We start from the raw sequence: 16,665 nt of genomic DNA, 5'->3' as shown, positions 1-16,665 counted from the left end.
AATGCCGTGAATCTGATTCCGCTGTTCTAACACTTCAGGCGTTCCGGTCCAACATGCTGAGTCATCTCACGAGATCACCCTGACGAATCACAGTGAGGTCGTTAAATGGTTCAGCATATTGGAAGCCTGAAAGAACGCGAGAGTAGAAGCACAAGGAGCCTTGACGAGTGACAAGACGTCGAAGGGGCCAAATTGTGACCAGTCAGCGAGGGAATGACCGCTCTCGGCGTGAAAGAAACTCACTGATTCAGTCTCCGGCACCTCTAGAGGCTAACTCGAGCTGGTGAGTCGCCGAGGTTGTGCAAGACGAGTGTTGTGACACGATCGGAAGAGAGTCGGCGTTCGGAGAGATACGAGAGTGAGACCGAGTCCAGTGCTTAATGCTGTGGCTGAAGCTTTCGATGAGGTCGACAGCGGATGGATCGACGGGTTGAAGTGACCGGAGATGAGAAAGAGAAAGAAGCGATCCCGCCGCTTTTGCGCCAAACGCATTGCTCCCTCTCTCGAACCTCGCACTCGGTTCTCTTCTCCTTCCATCTACACCTCGACTCGCAACATGCTACCGCTCAGCGATTCCGGCCCTCTCCGACACCAGCCGCACCCGAATCCTCCAATCTCCTAAGGTGTTGTCTTCGCTCATCGTTCATCCAGCAATGACCCGTGCGCTTCAAGGACTAGATCTCTTGCATTTTAGGATGCGAACCTGATCATGATGAGGCCGGGTCTGCGCTGGAGGACGTTACAGCAGAACGTTCTCCTCGAATCCTTCGCGATATCGACCGATAATGGAATCGCAAACGGTATCGAAGCATCAAGATGGAGAACGACACAGGGGAGGTCCAGACAGTGGCCCTGAGAGAAAGAGGTAAGTCTTGTTGATCTCGAGTTAGCAGTAACACCGATTGACCAGTTCTCATTTCGTTCGTAGACTTTCGTGTCTTGCTCACGACGACGGAAGCACTTTTGTGTCGGTCATATACTCCGTACGAAGTAGATTGAACAATCTACGAAACGAGGCTGTCAAGCTCCCGGTAATTCACTCAATCTTTCCTCTCCCTCTACTCTAAATTCGATCTCTGACTGTCTTTCACGGCGTACCAGCTTAGATCCTTCACGTGTCGTCGAGTGAAGTCTATCGAGGGCGTATCGTGACCGTGGATGTGTAATTGATCGGAAAGGACCGCTTGACACGCAAGAATCGATCGTTTCTCGTGAGTCACTCTCTTCCTTTCTGTCAGTTCGCATTTCCAGCTTAGCACTGACGCCCGGTTTCCGACTAGCGTCGACGATCTCGTTCGTAACCTCATTGAGCTTATTCCGGATCACAAGTGCTTTCGGAACTCGAGGTAGATCGCTTCTTTCCTGCTTCTTCTCTTGCATTTCATGTTTGCTGATAATCGGAGCCTGTAACGTAGGTGTCGTCGACCTGATTCGGACTATCGAAGTCGCTGGCTCGGACACGGCTCGTCGTCAATGGGCGTTTACCAGATCCGACACGAAAGGCGTCGTCCTCGAAAGCATGTTCATGGCTCAAACTAAGGTCCGTTCTCTCGTCTTCTTATAGTGAACTCGAGGCTGACTCGCTCGTGCTGTAGACTATGTCGTTCTTGGCTTACGTTCATCGAGTTTCGAATACGGCACTTTCTCCTTACTTGACGATTCTCCCCGAAATCGCGACTCGTTCAATGAAGGATTGTCCCTCGGAAACAGTCGCTATGAGGAAGGTGAGGAAGCTTCGGACAGTGAGCGCGGAATGAACGCTGATTCCCCGTCTCTTCCGTAGGATCTCTTCATCGCGACTCGACACATTCTGCAATCCGAATTACGAATGCCCTTCCTCTCCCAAACCGACACTCTCCTCGACGAATCTGTTCTCACCGATAACTCTATCACCGGCCACGAACACCTTCGAACTCTCGCCTACTCGACGGTCGCCGATTTGATCCATCACTGTCGAGCCGATCTCACTCTCTCCCAGCTTTCCCGCGTCGTTCACACCTACTGCGCAAACATCCACGATCCGACTATCGCTTCGGCGATACACACGATGTGTTCGAAGTTGTTGTTGAACTTGATCGATCCGATCGCGAGTGAAGAACCGGCGGAAGAGATCAAGATCCTTCAGAGGATTTTGTTGTGTTTCGTTAGTAGGATCGAAGCGATGGCCGAAGTGAGGGACGATTGGAGCAAGTTCAGCAAACCGAGGGAAAGTCTGGGAGTCACGGTCGAGAAAGTTAAGAAGAGTGAGGAAGAGAGAATCGAGTGGGAGAAGAGGAGGAAAGAGAAAGGGAAAGGGAAAGCGGTCGAGGGAGAAGAGGAGGATAAGATGGATGTCGAGGACTCAGGGGAAAAGAAGAGGGATGCGGGAGAGAACGACAAGATGGAAACGGAGGAAGATGCGACCGACAAATCGAAGGAGAAAGTCGAGGAGGACAAGGAATCTTCCCTATTCGAGTTGGACGATGTCGATATCGAACAGGCGAAACCTCTGAGGAAAGCAGTCGTTATGGTTGATCCAGGTCCAGATCCAGTTAAAGGTGAGCAATCGTTTCACTATTTCTCGACCGTTCTTCGTATGCTGACTCGCTCGATCATTGTAGACGCTCGATTCCTGTTCCGCAATCTCTTATTCGGATTCAAGACTCTCAGTATGGCACTCACTCGAATGGGAGGACAAGGGCCCGACGCGGAGTTGATGTGTCGGTTCTTCGTCAAATGCATGGCCGTGTTCGTTTCGTCCCCAGATGGAGGAAGGGAACAGAAAGAGGTTATGGAAATCCTCATTTCGACACTGGTGGGAACAGAGTTGGTCATCTTTCAGGAAGTTTTGGAGAATCGAATGGGGTTCTTCTTTGACGAATTTATCAGGGTACGTTCTCACTTCCCTTCTCCCTCTCTCAATGAAGCTAAGGGTAGTATCTTCGTGCAGAACCACGAGCTACTCGTCATTCCTCAATCCCTCCTCTCGAATGTCAAGTTTCGCAACATTTCGTTCCGATTCTCTTCCGCTTCCTCTCCGATCGACTTCCTGAATTCGGCAACGGCAACAAGGAGAACATCTCGGTCATGTTGCGTCTTTACAAGATGTCTTGCATGGCCGTTCCAATTTTCCCCGAGAAGAATGAACCCGTTCTACTTCCTCACCTCACGAACCTCGTCATGAACTCCCTGAAGTTCGCTCAACAAGCCGCCGAACCGAATTCCTACTACCTCCTCCTTCGTGCTGTCTTCCGTTCGACTGGAGTTGGTCGCCTCGGATACCACCACAACGAAGTTCTTCCGTCGCTGCAAGTCCTCCTCGAACAATTGAACGCTCTCCTCAAATCCGCCGACGAGTCAAGGAAGGACTTCTTCACCGAGCTCATCCTCACCGTCCCCGTTCGATTCTCCGCTCTCCATCCTTACCTCTTCTACCTCATGCGATCTCTCGTTCACGCTCTTCAAACCGGAACCGATCTCATCAGTCAAGGTCTTCGAAGACCTTGAACTCTGCGTCGATAACCTCACTCAACAAGGAATCGAAAAGGGTTCGATCCACCGAAACTCGAATGGAAACCTTCAGAGATGGAAGCTCTTCTCGACTTCAAGCTTGATGGCAAGATGCTGCGATTCGGATCGGTGCCCTCGTCGATGTCGTATCTCTACCGGAATTGAACTGATTGTCTGGCGAACGAGCGACTGTCAGATCATGCAAGCAGTCATCTCTCCTCCACCCTGATTGTTCATTCTCTCTATACTCCGCCGTATTGATTCGTTGTAGCTTCATCCTATGCCCCGTCGTTCTGTTTTTGTGTTGTTCGCTCGTTCCGCTGTTTTGTTCTCTGGTTCTGGTTCTTCGTAACTCGGTGTTCTGTAGCAGCTTACACATCTGCTGACTGAGTTAGTGCTTGCTAATCCAGAGAGCACAGACGGAACAACTTGGCGCTGCTTGGTAAGAAAGGAGAACCCGACAGCTGGGGCCGCTTTTTTTTTTCTCGCACGAGATTGAGCGAGCGCCCGGAGTCGACTCCGAGCGCCGAGCGTAGTTCTTTCTCGTTCGCAATGTAGAAGCGTACTTCACGCGCTGGGTTAGGAAGAAGTTGCTTGCGGACTGAATCACCTCCCGCTGATTCACTTTACATGTACGCCAGCAGAGGACCATCTTTCGAAGATTCGACGAGCTCACGAAACAGGAGAAGTTCGAACCTGGCACGGAGCACGATCTTCCTTCCCCGCTGAGGAGAATTGAAAAAGCGGGATCTGAATTGAAAATTATTGATCAGCGAGAGCTGCTCTGCTTTGTCAACCTGCTGCAAGCACCTCCTTTGCGAAAGAAGTCGAGCAGCAGAGCTCTCTCTTCCTTCCTCCTACCTCGATACCTCCCATCTCCTCGATTTCTTCTCCCTCCACTCCTGAAGTTTTCGAACGATGCCCATCGACCTTCTACGCGACTCCGTCTTTGGACAAATCGTCAACTACGCAAGTAATGGTCGATACTTACCTTACGAAGATCAACGCCCCGGCTACCAGGTCCCAGCTCGTTACCTCCTCCCTTCCTCGAGCTCTTCCGCCTCCACTCCCTCTCGTCGTGACAATGCCCCTCTCCCTCGAACCATTTCGCAAGCCCCGACTCTGGTCAACTCCGTCGTGTCTCCGCCGGCAACTCTCGTCAGTGAAAGTGGAATCTGCAAAGAGCTCGAAAAGGACAAGGAAGGAAGAGAAATCGACCTCGAGAAGCGAGACCCTTCGACTATCGATCCAGAGGAGTACCCCTACCTCGTCAGGTTTGAAGAGAACGATCAGGACCGGCCTCAGTGAGTTCTGTCTTGCCTTGTGTCGGCGATTTTCGCTGATTCTCATTTTCTGCTTCCTATCGCAGGAATTGGTCGTCTCGCAAACGAAACTTTGTCGGATTGCTCATCGGTCTCCTCACCTTCTCCGTCTACATAGCCAGTGCGATTTACACGCCATCGATCCCCGGTCTGATGGAGGAATTCGGCGCATCTCAAGTTTTGGCGACGGCGGGCCTCACGCTATTCGTCACATTCTACGGAATCGGCCCTATGCTACTCGCGCCTATGCAAGAAGTCCCCTCAATCGGTCGAAACCCCGTCTACATCGCCGGCCTGTTCCTCTTCCTCATTTTTCAGGTGCCTCCCGTCTTTGCGAACGGGATGGCAGTCATCCTCGTCTTCCGAGCCGCCGCTGGATTCGTCGGTTCCCCTGCCCTAGCTACTGGAGGAGCGTCGATGGGTGATATTTATCCTCCGGAGCATTACGCGGTCGCACTTGTGAGTTCCTCTTCAAAATCGCTTTCCCTCGCTTTCTGACCCTCTCATCTCTTCGTTACCCGATGACAGAGCGGCTGGAGTCTAGCCGCTGTACTAGGACCCGTATTTGGTCCTGTCATCGTCAGTCTCACTCTTCTCGGTCGCTGTCTTGGATCTCCAGCTGATTTTTTTCTTTTTCTTTTCTTCCTCTTCCAGGGTGGATTCGCTGCTGAAGGTATGAACTGGAGGTGGACGTTCCTTGAGATGATCTGGCTCAGCTCCTTCGCCCTCGTCGTTCTTTTCTTCCTCCTCCCGGAAACCTACGAAGATACGGTTCTCCTTCGTCGAGCTCAACGTCTTCGGAAATTAACCGGCAATTTGAAGATCAAGGCGCCTTGCGAGCTAGGACCAAGTGCGCACGAGAGCGTCGGGTATATCATCAAGGACAACATGTACCGTGCGATGAGGTTGAGCATGGAACCGAGTATTCTCGTCGCGAATTCTTACATCGCTCTCGTCTGTGAGTACACTGCCCCATTCGTTATTTGGAGCACGAGAGTGCTGACATACTGTTCATTCTCACTCGCAGACGCCGTCTTCTACCTCTGGTGCGAACGAAGCCTTTTTCCTCCGTCGGATGCGGAAAACTGATCCTTCTCCTGGAATCTCAGGTTTGAGGCATTTCCCCTTGTGTTTACTGAACAACACCATTTCAGTTTGGGTCTCTCTGGGCTGCCCTATCTCGGTTTCGTCGTTTCCGGAGTGATCACCGTTAGTTTTAGTTTTCTTCGCCTCGCAAAGCTGATTCGAGATCACTGCTAACTCCTGCTTAAAACTCGATAGCTCGCTTGCTACATCTACTACCAACTTCACGTCCCGAACCCTTATCTCGACGCTCATCCCGACGTTGGTCCCGAGATTCGTCTGAAAATCGCACTTTTCGCCTCCGTTTGCATTCCAATCTCCCTCTTCGGGTGAGTAGCTCACTCTAGTTCTTCTCAAGCGCCGTGTCTGACTTTTGCGCGACCTCGTACAGGTTTGGCTGGACCGCTCAAACTCACCAACACTGGATCTTACCGATCATCTTCGCCGCGATCTATCTTCCAGTGAGTCAATTCACACTTTCGAAACTCGTTTCTGTCTCTTACCGGTTCGTTTCCGTTAGGGCATCTTCCTCGCTTTCCAATCGATCCTCGTCTACGTCAGTTTGAGTTACCCCAAGTATGCAGCGTCTGTGCTCGCCGGAAACGTGAGTCGATTCAATCTTACTGGTTTCGTTCCTGTCACTAATCAGTTCGTTTCGATTAATAGGACCTCTTCCGTTCTGTCTTCGCCAGTGTCTTCCCGTAAGTACACAGGATCGGCTGCATCGATCTCTTGTTAGCTCGCTGCAGCAACTGACACTTTCATCATTTTTCTCTAGTCTTTTCGGCACGCGTTTCTTCACCTCTCTGGGCCTTGGAGGAGGAAGCTCGCTTCTAGCAGGTGTTAGCATTCTCATGATCCCCCTTTTGTTCCTCATAATGCGATACGGAGCGACTCTGCGAGCTCGTTCCTCCTTCGCCGAATAGACTTCAGCTCCCCTCTTCTCCCTTTGCGACCCCTCGAATAGACTTGGACGATATTATACTCTGTCTCCCTTTCCTAGACGCTTCCAGTTCTCCGCAGCGTCGCCACGTTTGTTGTACTTTCTTTCGCAAATTGCAAACTTTGGATGGTTTCCCTTCGTTCTCCACACACAAGTTCCGTTTTGGTCTCACAGAGAGATGTCGTAAGAGACGCTGCGCCGATGCACAATGAGCAAGGGAAATCCGAGAATACCAACCCGCAATTCCGAAGAAGGAACTCCTCCTCCTATCTTCTCACCTCATCGACTTCTTTTTTGACCAGTTACTTACCTCGATAACCTCCTCAGGAGACTCTCGCACGTATCGCCTGCCCGGGAGATCTCGATTCGAGACGGCCAAGAAGTTTCATCAAACATCAACTTTCGACTCCGCGTGAAGGACGGCAACACTCCAGACGTACGGCTCGAGGAGGTAGATGCAGTATTTGGCTCTCGACAACTCGAAGGATGAGGTGGAAATCGAGCAAGGAGAGGAAACAGGAGCCTGGAAGAGAGAGAGTGGAAGGCTCCGGAAAGAACCAAAGCAAGGACGTCGGAGAAGACTGGTCCTAGGAGCTGCATGTGCCACCATACTGGTGCTCACCGTGCTGTTGAACCGCAACGTGAACGAAATTCGTGAGTCGTCGGCAACTTGCTTATCGCATGTCACTCGAGACAGGCGGAATTGATCGTTCTGAGATTGCACAGCGCAATGGAGAACCTCCCGGTTCAATGGTGGGCGAGTGACGAAGGAGCCGTTTGATCTATCTCTCGTAAGGCCAAACAGTTTGCCTTTTCCGAGCGCGAATTGCTGACGAAAGACTCGCTACCAGGTTCTCAATCATCCTGACGTTCCACAAGCCTCGTTGCTGTCCCAGTTGAAGCCTGGAGTGAGGTACATCACGTCGATGAGTTACGGAGGTCATGGTGAGCTCGTTTCGAATTTTCACTTTCCATGCTGTCATCGAGACTGAGACTTTCTTCGCCTCGCTAGCAAATCAGTTTATCGGGATACAGAATCTGCTGCATCTCGGAAAGCTGCTGAATCGCGTCGTCATCATGTGAGTAGAAGAGTCCCGGTCTTTCTCTGAAGCTCCCGCCTGACGACCTGACCTCTCGTTCATCCAGCCCGACTCTCACACCTCTTCACTTTCAAGGTTTACCTCAGGACATGTCAACATTCTACGATCTCGACTATTTCTACGAAAAGACGTCGATACCGATAATCGAGCAATCGACGCTCAAGCGGTGGAATTTCACGGACCCACCTCCTCTCGAGAGCGTCACATGCTGGTCGGTACTCGAAGCTGTTGCTGACGGTAGGAATGTCAACGACGGTGAGTCGTTTCCGGTCCTCTCGGACTCGAGAATCAATCTGACGATCCGCGAAGTGATCAGGATCAATGGCCGTGCACAACATCGACATCAAATATTACCCTCTTCCGCCCTTGTCTCGAGCTTCCGAGGAAACGAAGATCTGGACCGGCGCGATACACGAATTCGACTCAAACCCTCGATCGAAAGGAAAGTGGATCACTCGAGTTCGCGACGAGCTTCTTCCACATGACGATATCGTAGGGGACGACCAGAAGACGGCCGCGGGTTCACCTTCTCTCAAATCCGGATTCGACCCGCGCAACAACGAACCTCCTTCCGATCAACTTTTCTGCCTCGACACGACGTTCTTCCTCGGTTCTCGAATGTTCCCTCCCGCTTATCCTTCAACTCCTCCTATCGAACCTTTGCGGCCGTACGAAGGTGAAGCCTGGATGCAAGCTGGTCAGCATTTGCGCTTCTCCAGTCGTCTCGAAACTCTCGCGGAAGAATACCTCAAGAAGCTCTTTGGCGTGTCGAAGCTCAACCATATCCCTCCCTTCATCACGTGTCACATCCGTCGAGGCGACTTTGCCGAGGAGAGAGGTTTGACCTCGCTCGATCAATATACAGACGCCGTTCAACGAGTGAGGGAGCGACTCGAATGGCGAATGGACAACATGAAGGGGCGGAACGGTCTATTAAAAGGTGGCGATTATCAAGTGGTCGTCGCTACGGACGAAGCACCGAACAGCGAATTCGTGAGAATCCTGAAGGAAGAGCTCAGATGGAAGGTAATCGATCACGATTTCATGGAGACGGAGAGGAAGTTGGGAGCGTGGTATACTCTGCTCATCGACTCCGTGATCCTCTCGAGGGGTCGAGGTTTCGTCGGGACAGAGTTCAGTACCTTTTCGTATCTTGCCGGTTTGCGAGTCAAGTAGTGAGTCACTTCTTTCCCCCCTACAGGATGTCCTCGTGCTGATGATGCTTTTTCACGGCAGCTGGAATGGTGGAGTAGAGGAATGGACCACCTCTCTTTAGAATATAGAGTTTCGTGAGTTCTCTTTTCTCGAGGAGGAGTTGCCAAGCGTTCTCAAGACTGACTCGTCTTCTTGCGTGCCGAAGCCTCACTATAGAGCATTTGTCATCTTGTCGTAAAAGTACCAAGTTTTGCAAAAGGTTATTCTCGTCGTGTTCTGCGCACCTCGTCCGGCTCTCTCACTTCGATTGGACACTTCAAATCACTCGTCGGACATACAAACTCGGCTTGTAGCCCTTGGAGGAAATCGTCCGCTTGGAGGTTTGCGTTCCCGAACTCGGTTCCACTCGACAACCCTCGACTCGGCTTGGACCGCTTCGTTTGAGTATCGAGTTTTCGAAGATCGGTCTCTGCCGAGCGTTCCCAGTCACCTAGTTCTCTGATTCGAAGGGTGCTGAGAACAGTCGGATGGACCTCGCAGTTCTGCGCCTTCTTTGCAGCTTGCTCGGATCACAGACGAATGTGAACGATTCGGGAAGCGAGGAACGATCCTCTGAGCTTCACTCAAGAAACTCAGTTCTCTGCGCGTGCTGTGTACGTGTCGCAGACTCGCAGAGGAACCATTTGTCACTGACCGACCCTGAGCGTCACGACGATCTGTGAAAGAAAATTCGGACGAAACGGACGACAGGGTCGAGACTCTCAGACCCGAACTCTTTCTTTTTCAAGTCCGCCTTGAAATCAAGTTTATCTTCACCGCTTGTGCTCTCTTCCTACTCTCGATATCCTACTCGTTCATCCTCTTCGCTCGAGCGTACCACCTGCACCGGAACATTTCCAGTTCGACTTGCAGCTTCTCCCTCCAGAGGTTGTTTCCCGACGTCTAAAATCCTCACTATCCCCCTTCAACCACAGTCAATCCGCCAGTATCTCGCATAGGTCCAACATGTCCTCATCGAACCCTTACGCCTCCCTTGAAATCCCTATGACGGAGGAAAAGGTCACAGAAGCTCACAAAGTCGCAGAACTTCAAGCACGGGAATTTCAGGCTTTATCGGAGCATCTTTCTGTCGATGGGTTCATGGTGATGATCAGAGATCACGATAGGGCAGAAGCTGGGAAACTCGGGCTGAGAAGGAGTAGTGAAGCTTGCGTTCACCTGCTCACCAATTCTTCGTAAGTTCTGCCTCTTTCGAAATCTTTTGGACTCGAGGATTGGAAGAATGCATTGCTGACCTTCTGCGTTCTGTGTATAGCGTCTTCTAAGACAGTCACCTGGCATGACGACGCAGGGAGATTGGTGTCATCAGCAAGCTTCGACCATCTCTCGATTCCTGCTTCCCTTCGCCTCCCCTTCGACCCCTTCGGTTTTCGCACGATGTCCCTCTGTCATGCCCATTAATCTGCCGCTCGATATCATACCTACGTCGCCATAACCTCCGGCTCGACTCTCTATTCTTTATCGACTCGCTCTACCCAAAACCTTTCGTCCTTTCGTTTCCTCCGCACATTACATCCGCTCGTCGTTTCGCATTAGACTTCGTCATATATCTTCTTCTGTACATACCCCACACATCAGCACTTCATTCACGAACCTCTCTCAGGCCTTTCCCGCTTGTTCCTTCGTTCTTCTCTTGCGACCTACTACGCTCCCTGTATCCCTAGACTTTCGCATATCGCTCTAGATTATATTTCGTTTGTCTAAACGTCTGTAACTCTGAACTGACCTTCATTCTCGTCTTGTACGCAGCACGAGAGCTGAGAATGGAAAACTCGGACCGTCCTGTTTCGTTTCACTTCAGCTTGAATTCGTATCGAAGTAGATGGTCGGTCGCTCTCGCACGACCTCCAGCCGGCATGGATGTCGACAATGACAAGGTTGAAACGTGCGAGACCAGGGGAACGCACTCGAAGTCGAAGCTCGGCGCGAGGAGCACGTTTTTGTTTGGAAGCCGCTTTTCTCGGATGTCGATTACGATGAGCCTGAAGTTGAAGTATCACTGTTGGTGATAGAAGGTGAGCAAGGCTGAGCACAATGATGCGAAAGATCGATATTCGATGCAGGGGAAGTTGGACAAAATGTGAGAGACTCAAGTCGAAGAGTTTCCTTGCGTTTCAGTTCTCTCACCTTCACCACTTCCTCTACACACGTGAGTTACCTGACATTGCCCACAGAGCTTACAACCGGCTCTCATAACCCACTGGAGCTGGTCGGAACTCGCCCGACGATTCAAAGAGCTAGAACGAGAATGCTGACGTTTCGCCTCTCTTGCCCCTCTCTCCTCTGCTCCCTGCTACTACCTACATCCGCTCAACTTTCAACCTATAACCTACAATGTCTGCCGTGTTCCGCCGCGGTCTCTCCACTGCTCAAAGCATGAGCGTAAGTTCATCTCCCTCTTGAACCCTTTCGTTCTATTCGGTTCCATTTCATCTAACACTTTCCAATCTCGCTTGGCAATGCTGTGCAGAACGTATACTTCGACGTAACCAAGAACGGTGCCCCTATGGGCCGAATCGTCTTCAAGCTCTGTACGTTGTTCCCCTTCGATCGTGTCCATCCATCTCCCGAGATTAAACTTTTTTGCTGACATCGTCTTGCATACACTCACCTCGCGTACAGACGACGATGTCGTCCCCAAGACTGCTCGTAACTTCCGTGAGCTCTGCACTGGACAAAACGGTTTCGGATACGCCGGATCCGGTTTCCACCGTGTCATCCCCGAATGTGAGTCTCATCCTGCTCTCTGTTGTCAAAGTGGAGCTTCAATCACTGACGCCTTGTTTACCAGTCATGCTCCAAGGAGGAGACTTCACCCGCCACAACGGTACCGGTGGAAAGTCGATCTACGGAGAGAAATTCCCCGACGAGAAGTGAGTTTTCAAAACCGCTCACTGATTCCTTCGCCTATCCGTCACTGACGACTGTGGTATCCTCTACAGCTTCAAGCTCAAGCACACCAAGCCCGGACTTCTCTCGATGGCCAACGCTGGACCCAACACTAACGGATCTCAATTCTTCATCACCACCATCATCACCTCGTGGCTCGATGGCAAGCACGTCGTCTTCGGAGAGGGTGAGCTCATTCGATCCTCTTACCTCGTCGACTTGTCACTGACTGAGTCGTTTCATATCGTGCAGTCGTTGAGGGACTCGACATTGTTAAGAAGATCGAGGGCGAGGGATCCCAAACCGGACGTACCAAGTCCAAGATCGAGATCGCTTCTTCCGGAACCGTCTAAATGCCTTCTGTTATATTAGAGGCCGTGACTGAGCGAAAGGAGAGGAGTGAAAGAAGTGGTTGTCTGGAAGAGATTTTTCGCTTATTCTTCGATTTCCCATTTCCGAATCTTCTGTTCTTTCGCACAAATGAAACTGAAAAGAGAAAGTATCCCAAATATCGTTCCGTACCTTGTCATCGTCGAAGAGAGAGACTCAGAGCTATAGCTGGAGGCCTGAGCGATGTCATCGCTTTTAACTTTCTCCCTCTTCCACCCGCCTCGCCGACATGGAGAAAGCTCCGCTAGACCTTCAGGCTCGACCGCCTGCCAGATCAAGACGTTCTATCATACTGTCCTTCCTCTTGACCGTTCTCGTCGTCTCCTCCATCTTCATCCAACTATCAACTTTCTCCCTCTTCAATCGGCTCCGTCTCGCCGATCTACACCCTTCGATCCACTCGATAGATCGCGGAATAGACTTCTCGTGGCTAGCTCACGAGAAGCAATGCCCAGGGTTGAAGATGATCGGAGTCGAAGAATTCACCGCGAGGAGGGATAGATTAGCCCGCTTGCTCAAGGGGGAAGACGAGAAAGGATGGGGAGCCTACGTTACGGAACCTAGGTGAGCTAGCGCTCGCTCAGTCCAGCTCGAAAGCGTCTCCTGACGACTTTCGCAATCTGCTTCCTTTCCGCGTGGTTCAGCGCGAATACTCTGTACTACCTCAATCTGACTCAGTCGAACTGGTATCTTTCCGAAAGACCTTGGCTCGCAGTCGTCACCCCATCCTCTTCCTCCTCCGCCTCGTCGACGGCGCATCATCTCTCGATTCTCACTCCTTCATTCGAAAAATCTCGTTCTCAACGGCTTCCCTTTGCTGTCGATTCTGCCCAACTCGAGAATATCTGGTGGATTACCTGGGAAGAAGCAGAGAACCCCTACGAGGTACTCGTTGAACATCTCGAAGGGTTGAGGGAAGCGCAAAACAAAACGGGAGCTTGGTCGATCGAGATCGAGGAGAACGTTCGACAATTTCTCGCGGCTGGAATCGAGGAAGTTGCGAAGAAGCGAAAGGAAGCAGCGCCAGAGGTTGGACTAGCGAAGATGGTGATTCGGGAGCTGCGGATGCGGAAAACTAAGGCGGAACTCGATATTCAGAGATGCGTCGGAAAGGTGAGTCGTGCATTCATGCCTCGTTCATTTGGTTCGAGTGGCTCAAAACCTGATATGAAACGAATATGCTTACAGATTACTCTGGAGGCGCTTCGAGCTGTTCGCAAACATCTGCGAATCGGAATGACTGAAAAACAAGGAGAAGCCGTGAGCGTTTGCGTCTCTTTCCTTCGGCTCCAACTCTGCTGATGACCCTCGTTGTGTGATAGCTGATCGTGAACGCTCTCAAAGCGGGAGGTTTGACCGATATTGGCGCCATCGTTTTGTTTGGAGAAAACGCTGCGCTACCTCACGCTTCAGCAAGCTCAACAACAACGCTACATGAAGGAGAGTATGCTCTTTTTGACGTGGATGGATCACTGTTCGGGTATATGGTGAGCGTGGAGTCTTGCCGTTTTCAATCTGCCATGTGCTAAAGAAGAAGGGATTTCGCTAACAATCTCGACTCTTTCCCCAATCAGAGCGATTTCACTCGAACTATGCTACCAGATCGTTGGATCAAAGGACGGAAAGAAGCTGTCTGTGAATGGCCGAAAAATGAACGAGCGAAGAAGATCTTCGAAACGGTTCAGAAAGCTCAACGAGCTGCACTTGCTCAACTCGTCACGTCGTCGAACTCGTCCGAGGATGTTGTCTACGCTAGTCAAGTCGATAAAGCCGCTAGGGATGTTATCTCTGCTGAAGGGTGGGGAGAATTCTTCACGCATCGCTTGGGACACGGTAAGTTTCGGCGTGAGCTCCATCTCTTGCGGGCTGTGAGCTGATTCTTGAGTTCGCTGTGCATTCAGGTATCGGCCTAGAAGTGCATGAACATCCTTACCTAAAGTCTGGCAATAGGAACCAGGTCCTTCAACCTGGAGAAACGTTTTCGAATGAACCTGGAATCTACATCGAGCGTTCGAAGGACGTCGAACAAGGAGTCGGGATCGGGGTGAGGTTGGAAGATATGGTATTGAAGACGGTGGAAGGGTGGGAGTTGGTGAGCGGGGAAGGACTCGCGGTTTCGCCTTGTTCTCCTTAGTTTGATTGCCATCCGATATCTCTGCATCATCTATAGTTGAGACCCTGTCGAACGTCCGAGAGGCGAAAAAGAAGAAGAAGATAGAACACATGAGAGGTGATTACAGATTACGCTACTTGAGGTTGCGGTGTTGAAGCAGGAATTGCTGCCTGAGCCTCGGCGACCAGCTTCTTGATTTCCTCCTCACTCAGCATGGCTTCCCCCTCCGCTTCTTGTCCACCCATCAACTCCCTCATCAGGTCAACCTTTCCGAAATATCTACTTCTCCCCAACAGCTTCTCGTTCCTCGGTAACCTTTCATCCCTCGAATCGGGTACGATCCCGACCAGTTTCTTCTCCCTTCCGTTTACTTTATCGGTATAGAAATTGACGAATCCGGGGACGAGAGCGAACAGAGTGTGGTCGCGCCCTCGAGCGACATGTTGTCCGGGATGCCAAGTCGTTCCTCGTTGTCGGACGATGATGTTTCCCGCTAGAACTTCTTGACCTATGAGCATGAACCCAGGTCAGTCAGCCCATGCGCAGAGAGGTGAGTGAGAGAGGGAAGAGACGAACCTCCGTAACGTTTCACTCCGAGGCGTTTACCGATCGAGTTCCTACCGTTCTTGGAAGATCCTCCTCCACGTTTCGTAGCAGTACGCACTTGCTGAAGACCTGCGCGCGAGCCGAGAAGTCAGAACAGCTTCAAGAGAGATGAAACCAAAAAGTGCAAGACTAACCGGGTAGAGGGCAATCGAGAAGGGACGACTTGAGACACGAAGTAGAAGGTAAGCACGGTAGTGTGGGTCGGGTCAAGAGTTGTCGCAACATGTTTGAGTCGGATAGGGAAGAGGGAAAGAGTCGCGAGGTTTGGGTTCATCTCTTGATCAACTACCGATTACTCGACCGACGCCTTGAACGACATACCGAATAGCTGAAGCACTTACTCGATCGCCAGTCAAGTCCTACCAGTCTCGACACTCCCTTCCCTCCTAGCTTCCGTTTAATCGAACATGGCGAATACCACACGAGCTGGAGCGCTCTCTATTCACGGTACGAATCCTCAGGTAAGCTGTTCTATACTGAATGAATCGTCAATCCAGAGCTGACCGAGATTCCGAGCGATAGTACCTCGTTCCGACTGTCATTCGACAACGAGTTTACGATACTCTCTACTGGAGTCAGTCCCTCTCTCCCTACGCTCCTCTACCGCCTGAGCTGACACTGAGCCTTTGTTTTCGCAGAGGAGCATTGTTTCGCGTTGGACGCCGCAAGCGTGATCGACAAAGCGGTCGAACTGAATCATGTCGGAGGAACTTATGCCAACACTCGTCCAACCGAGTTCATGTGCCTCGTATTGAAGCTGTTACAATTGCAACCGGAGAGGGAGATCGTGTTGGAGTATCTGAGAGCAGAGGAGTTCAAGTGAATTTCTTTCTGCTGTTTCTCAATTGATTCGCAAAGCTGACTTGGGTCGTTTGATCTAGGTATCTGAGAGCCCTAGCGGCGTTCTACGTGCGGTTGACATTCGACAGCTTGAACGCTTACGAAGTGCTGGAACCTTTGTTGGATGATTATCGAAAATTGAGATTTCGAGGAATGGGTCGGTTTCCTTCTCTGGTCTTGCTCCTTCTCTCGCTGACCCTTACCACTCTGACTAGATGGTTCATATCGAATAACGACAATCGATCAATTCGCCGACGAACTACTATCCGAAGAAATGGTCTGCGAAATCCAATTACCTCGGCTGACTCAACGCAAAGTGCTCGAAGAAACCGAAGGATTAGCTACTCGGCGAAGTAAACTCGGGAAAGCAATGGGAGTTGCCGTCGTTGATAAACCTGATCAGAGTGATAGTGAGGAAGAAGACGAGGAAGGAAGAGGAAGATATTTGAGTAGGAGTCCGACGGGGAGTAGGAGTTCGAGTTATGATAGTGTTGCCGAAGCTCGTAGGAGTAGGAGTCGAAGTGGAAGTAGGGAGAGGTACGTTAGTAGGAGTCCGAGCCCGACAGGAGGAAGCGATGCGGAAGAGGGAGGGAGGTATATGTCGAGGAGTCCGTCGGCGAGTCCTGAAGCTCAGATGCAGATTGAAGTCGAGAGGGTCGAAGGTGATGTCTAGTA

General features: G+C 51.1%; 8 protein-coding genes across 8 annotated transcripts; 7 read left to right on the top strand and 1 right to left on the bottom strand.

Annotated features, from left to right (window-relative positions):
- Positions 1-1,519: 1,519 nt before the first annotated feature.
- JCM6883_004814 (uncharacterized protein) lies at positions 1,520-3,486 on the top strand (the record flags this gene model as incomplete). The annotated part of the gene is made up of 6 exons (XM_076634995.1): positions 1,520-1,540; positions 1,596-1,724; positions 1,784-2,537; positions 2,601-2,869; positions 2,930-2,971; positions 3,052-3,486. The coding sequence occupies 6 exons, from the start codon at positions 1,520-1,522 to the stop codon at positions 3,484-3,486; spliced, it is 1,650 nt and encodes a 549-aa protein (XP_076485049.1).
- Positions 3,487-4,407: 921 nt separating this feature from the next.
- JCM6883_004813 (MFS transporter) lies at positions 4,408-6,820 on the top strand (the record flags this gene model as incomplete). Its single annotated transcript, XM_076634994.1, has 11 exons — positions 4,408-4,793; positions 4,859-5,270; positions 5,340-5,390; positions 5,466-5,769; positions 5,839-5,857; positions 5,921-6,020; positions 6,093-6,223; positions 6,286-6,355; positions 6,415-6,498; positions 6,561-6,595; positions 6,673-6,820. 11 exons carry the CDS (start codon positions 4,408-4,410, stop codon positions 6,818-6,820), a joined length of 1,740 nt encoding a protein of 579 aa, XP_076485048.1.
- A 615-nt stretch (positions 6,821-7,435) lies between these two features.
- On the top strand, positions 7,436-9,213 carry JCM6883_004812 (O-fucosyltransferase family protein; the record flags this gene model as incomplete). Its single annotated transcript, XM_076634993.1, has 7 exons — positions 7,436-7,491; positions 7,564-7,612; positions 7,689-7,782; positions 7,850-7,916; positions 7,984-8,192; positions 8,254-9,112; positions 9,174-9,213. 7 exons carry the CDS (start codon positions 7,436-7,438, stop codon positions 9,211-9,213), a joined length of 1,374 nt encoding a protein of 457 aa, XP_076485047.1.
- An 884-nt stretch (positions 9,214-10,097) lies between these two features.
- JCM6883_004811 (uncharacterized protein) lies at positions 10,098-10,417 on the top strand (the record flags this gene model as incomplete). Its single annotated transcript, XM_076634992.1, has 2 exons — positions 10,098-10,327; positions 10,408-10,417. 2 exons carry the CDS (start codon positions 10,098-10,100, stop codon positions 10,415-10,417), a joined length of 240 nt encoding a protein of 79 aa, XP_076485046.1.
- A 1,069-nt stretch (positions 10,418-11,486) lies between these two features.
- On the top strand, positions 11,487-12,394 carry JCM6883_004810 (peptidylprolyl isomerase; the record flags this gene model as incomplete). Its single annotated transcript, XM_076634991.1, has 6 exons — positions 11,487-11,534; positions 11,623-11,683; positions 11,775-11,879; positions 11,944-12,025; positions 12,095-12,228; positions 12,294-12,394. 6 exons carry the CDS (start codon positions 11,487-11,489, stop codon positions 12,392-12,394), a joined length of 531 nt encoding a protein of 176 aa, XP_076485045.1.
- Positions 12,395-12,660: 266 nt separating this feature from the next.
- JCM6883_004809 (uncharacterized protein) lies at positions 12,661-14,565 on the top strand (the record flags this gene model as incomplete). The annotated part of the gene is made up of 6 exons (XM_076634990.1): positions 12,661-12,995; positions 13,076-13,544; positions 13,620-13,691; positions 13,754-13,918; positions 14,006-14,264; positions 14,333-14,565. 6 exons carry the CDS (start codon positions 12,661-12,663, stop codon positions 14,563-14,565), a joined length of 1,533 nt encoding a protein of 510 aa, XP_076485044.1.
- A 107-nt stretch (positions 14,566-14,672) lies between these two features.
- Positions 14,673-15,375, bottom strand: MRP7 (mitochondrial 54S ribosomal protein bL27m MRP7; the record flags this gene model as incomplete). The annotated part of the gene is made up of 3 exons (XM_076634989.1): positions 14,673-15,052; positions 15,121-15,219; positions 15,285-15,375. The coding sequence occupies 3 exons, from the start codon at positions 15,373-15,375 to the stop codon at positions 14,673-14,675; spliced, it is 570 nt and encodes a 189-aa protein (XP_076485043.1).
- A 182-nt stretch (positions 15,376-15,557) lies between these two features.
- Positions 15,558-16,663, top strand: JCM6883_004807 (PRP38 family protein; the record flags this gene model as incomplete). The annotated part of the gene is made up of 5 exons (XM_076634988.1): positions 15,558-15,611; positions 15,673-15,724; positions 15,789-15,969; positions 16,032-16,147; positions 16,206-16,663. The coding sequence occupies 5 exons, from the start codon at positions 15,558-15,560 to the stop codon at positions 16,661-16,663; spliced, it is 861 nt and encodes a 286-aa protein (XP_076485042.1).
- Between the last annotated feature and the right edge of the window lie 2 nt (positions 16,664-16,665).

Source organism: Sporobolomyces salmoneus (genome assembly GCF_050403485.1).
Source record: "Sporobolomyces salmoneus JCM6883 DNA, S_salmoneus_JCM6883_v1_ctg78, whole genome shotgun sequence".
NCBI classification, from domain to species: Eukaryota; Fungi; Basidiomycota; class Microbotryomycetes; order Sporidiobolales; family Sporidiobolaceae; genus Sporobolomyces; species Sporobolomyces salmoneus.
This window is presented reverse-complemented; position numbering and strand designations above follow the sequence as displayed.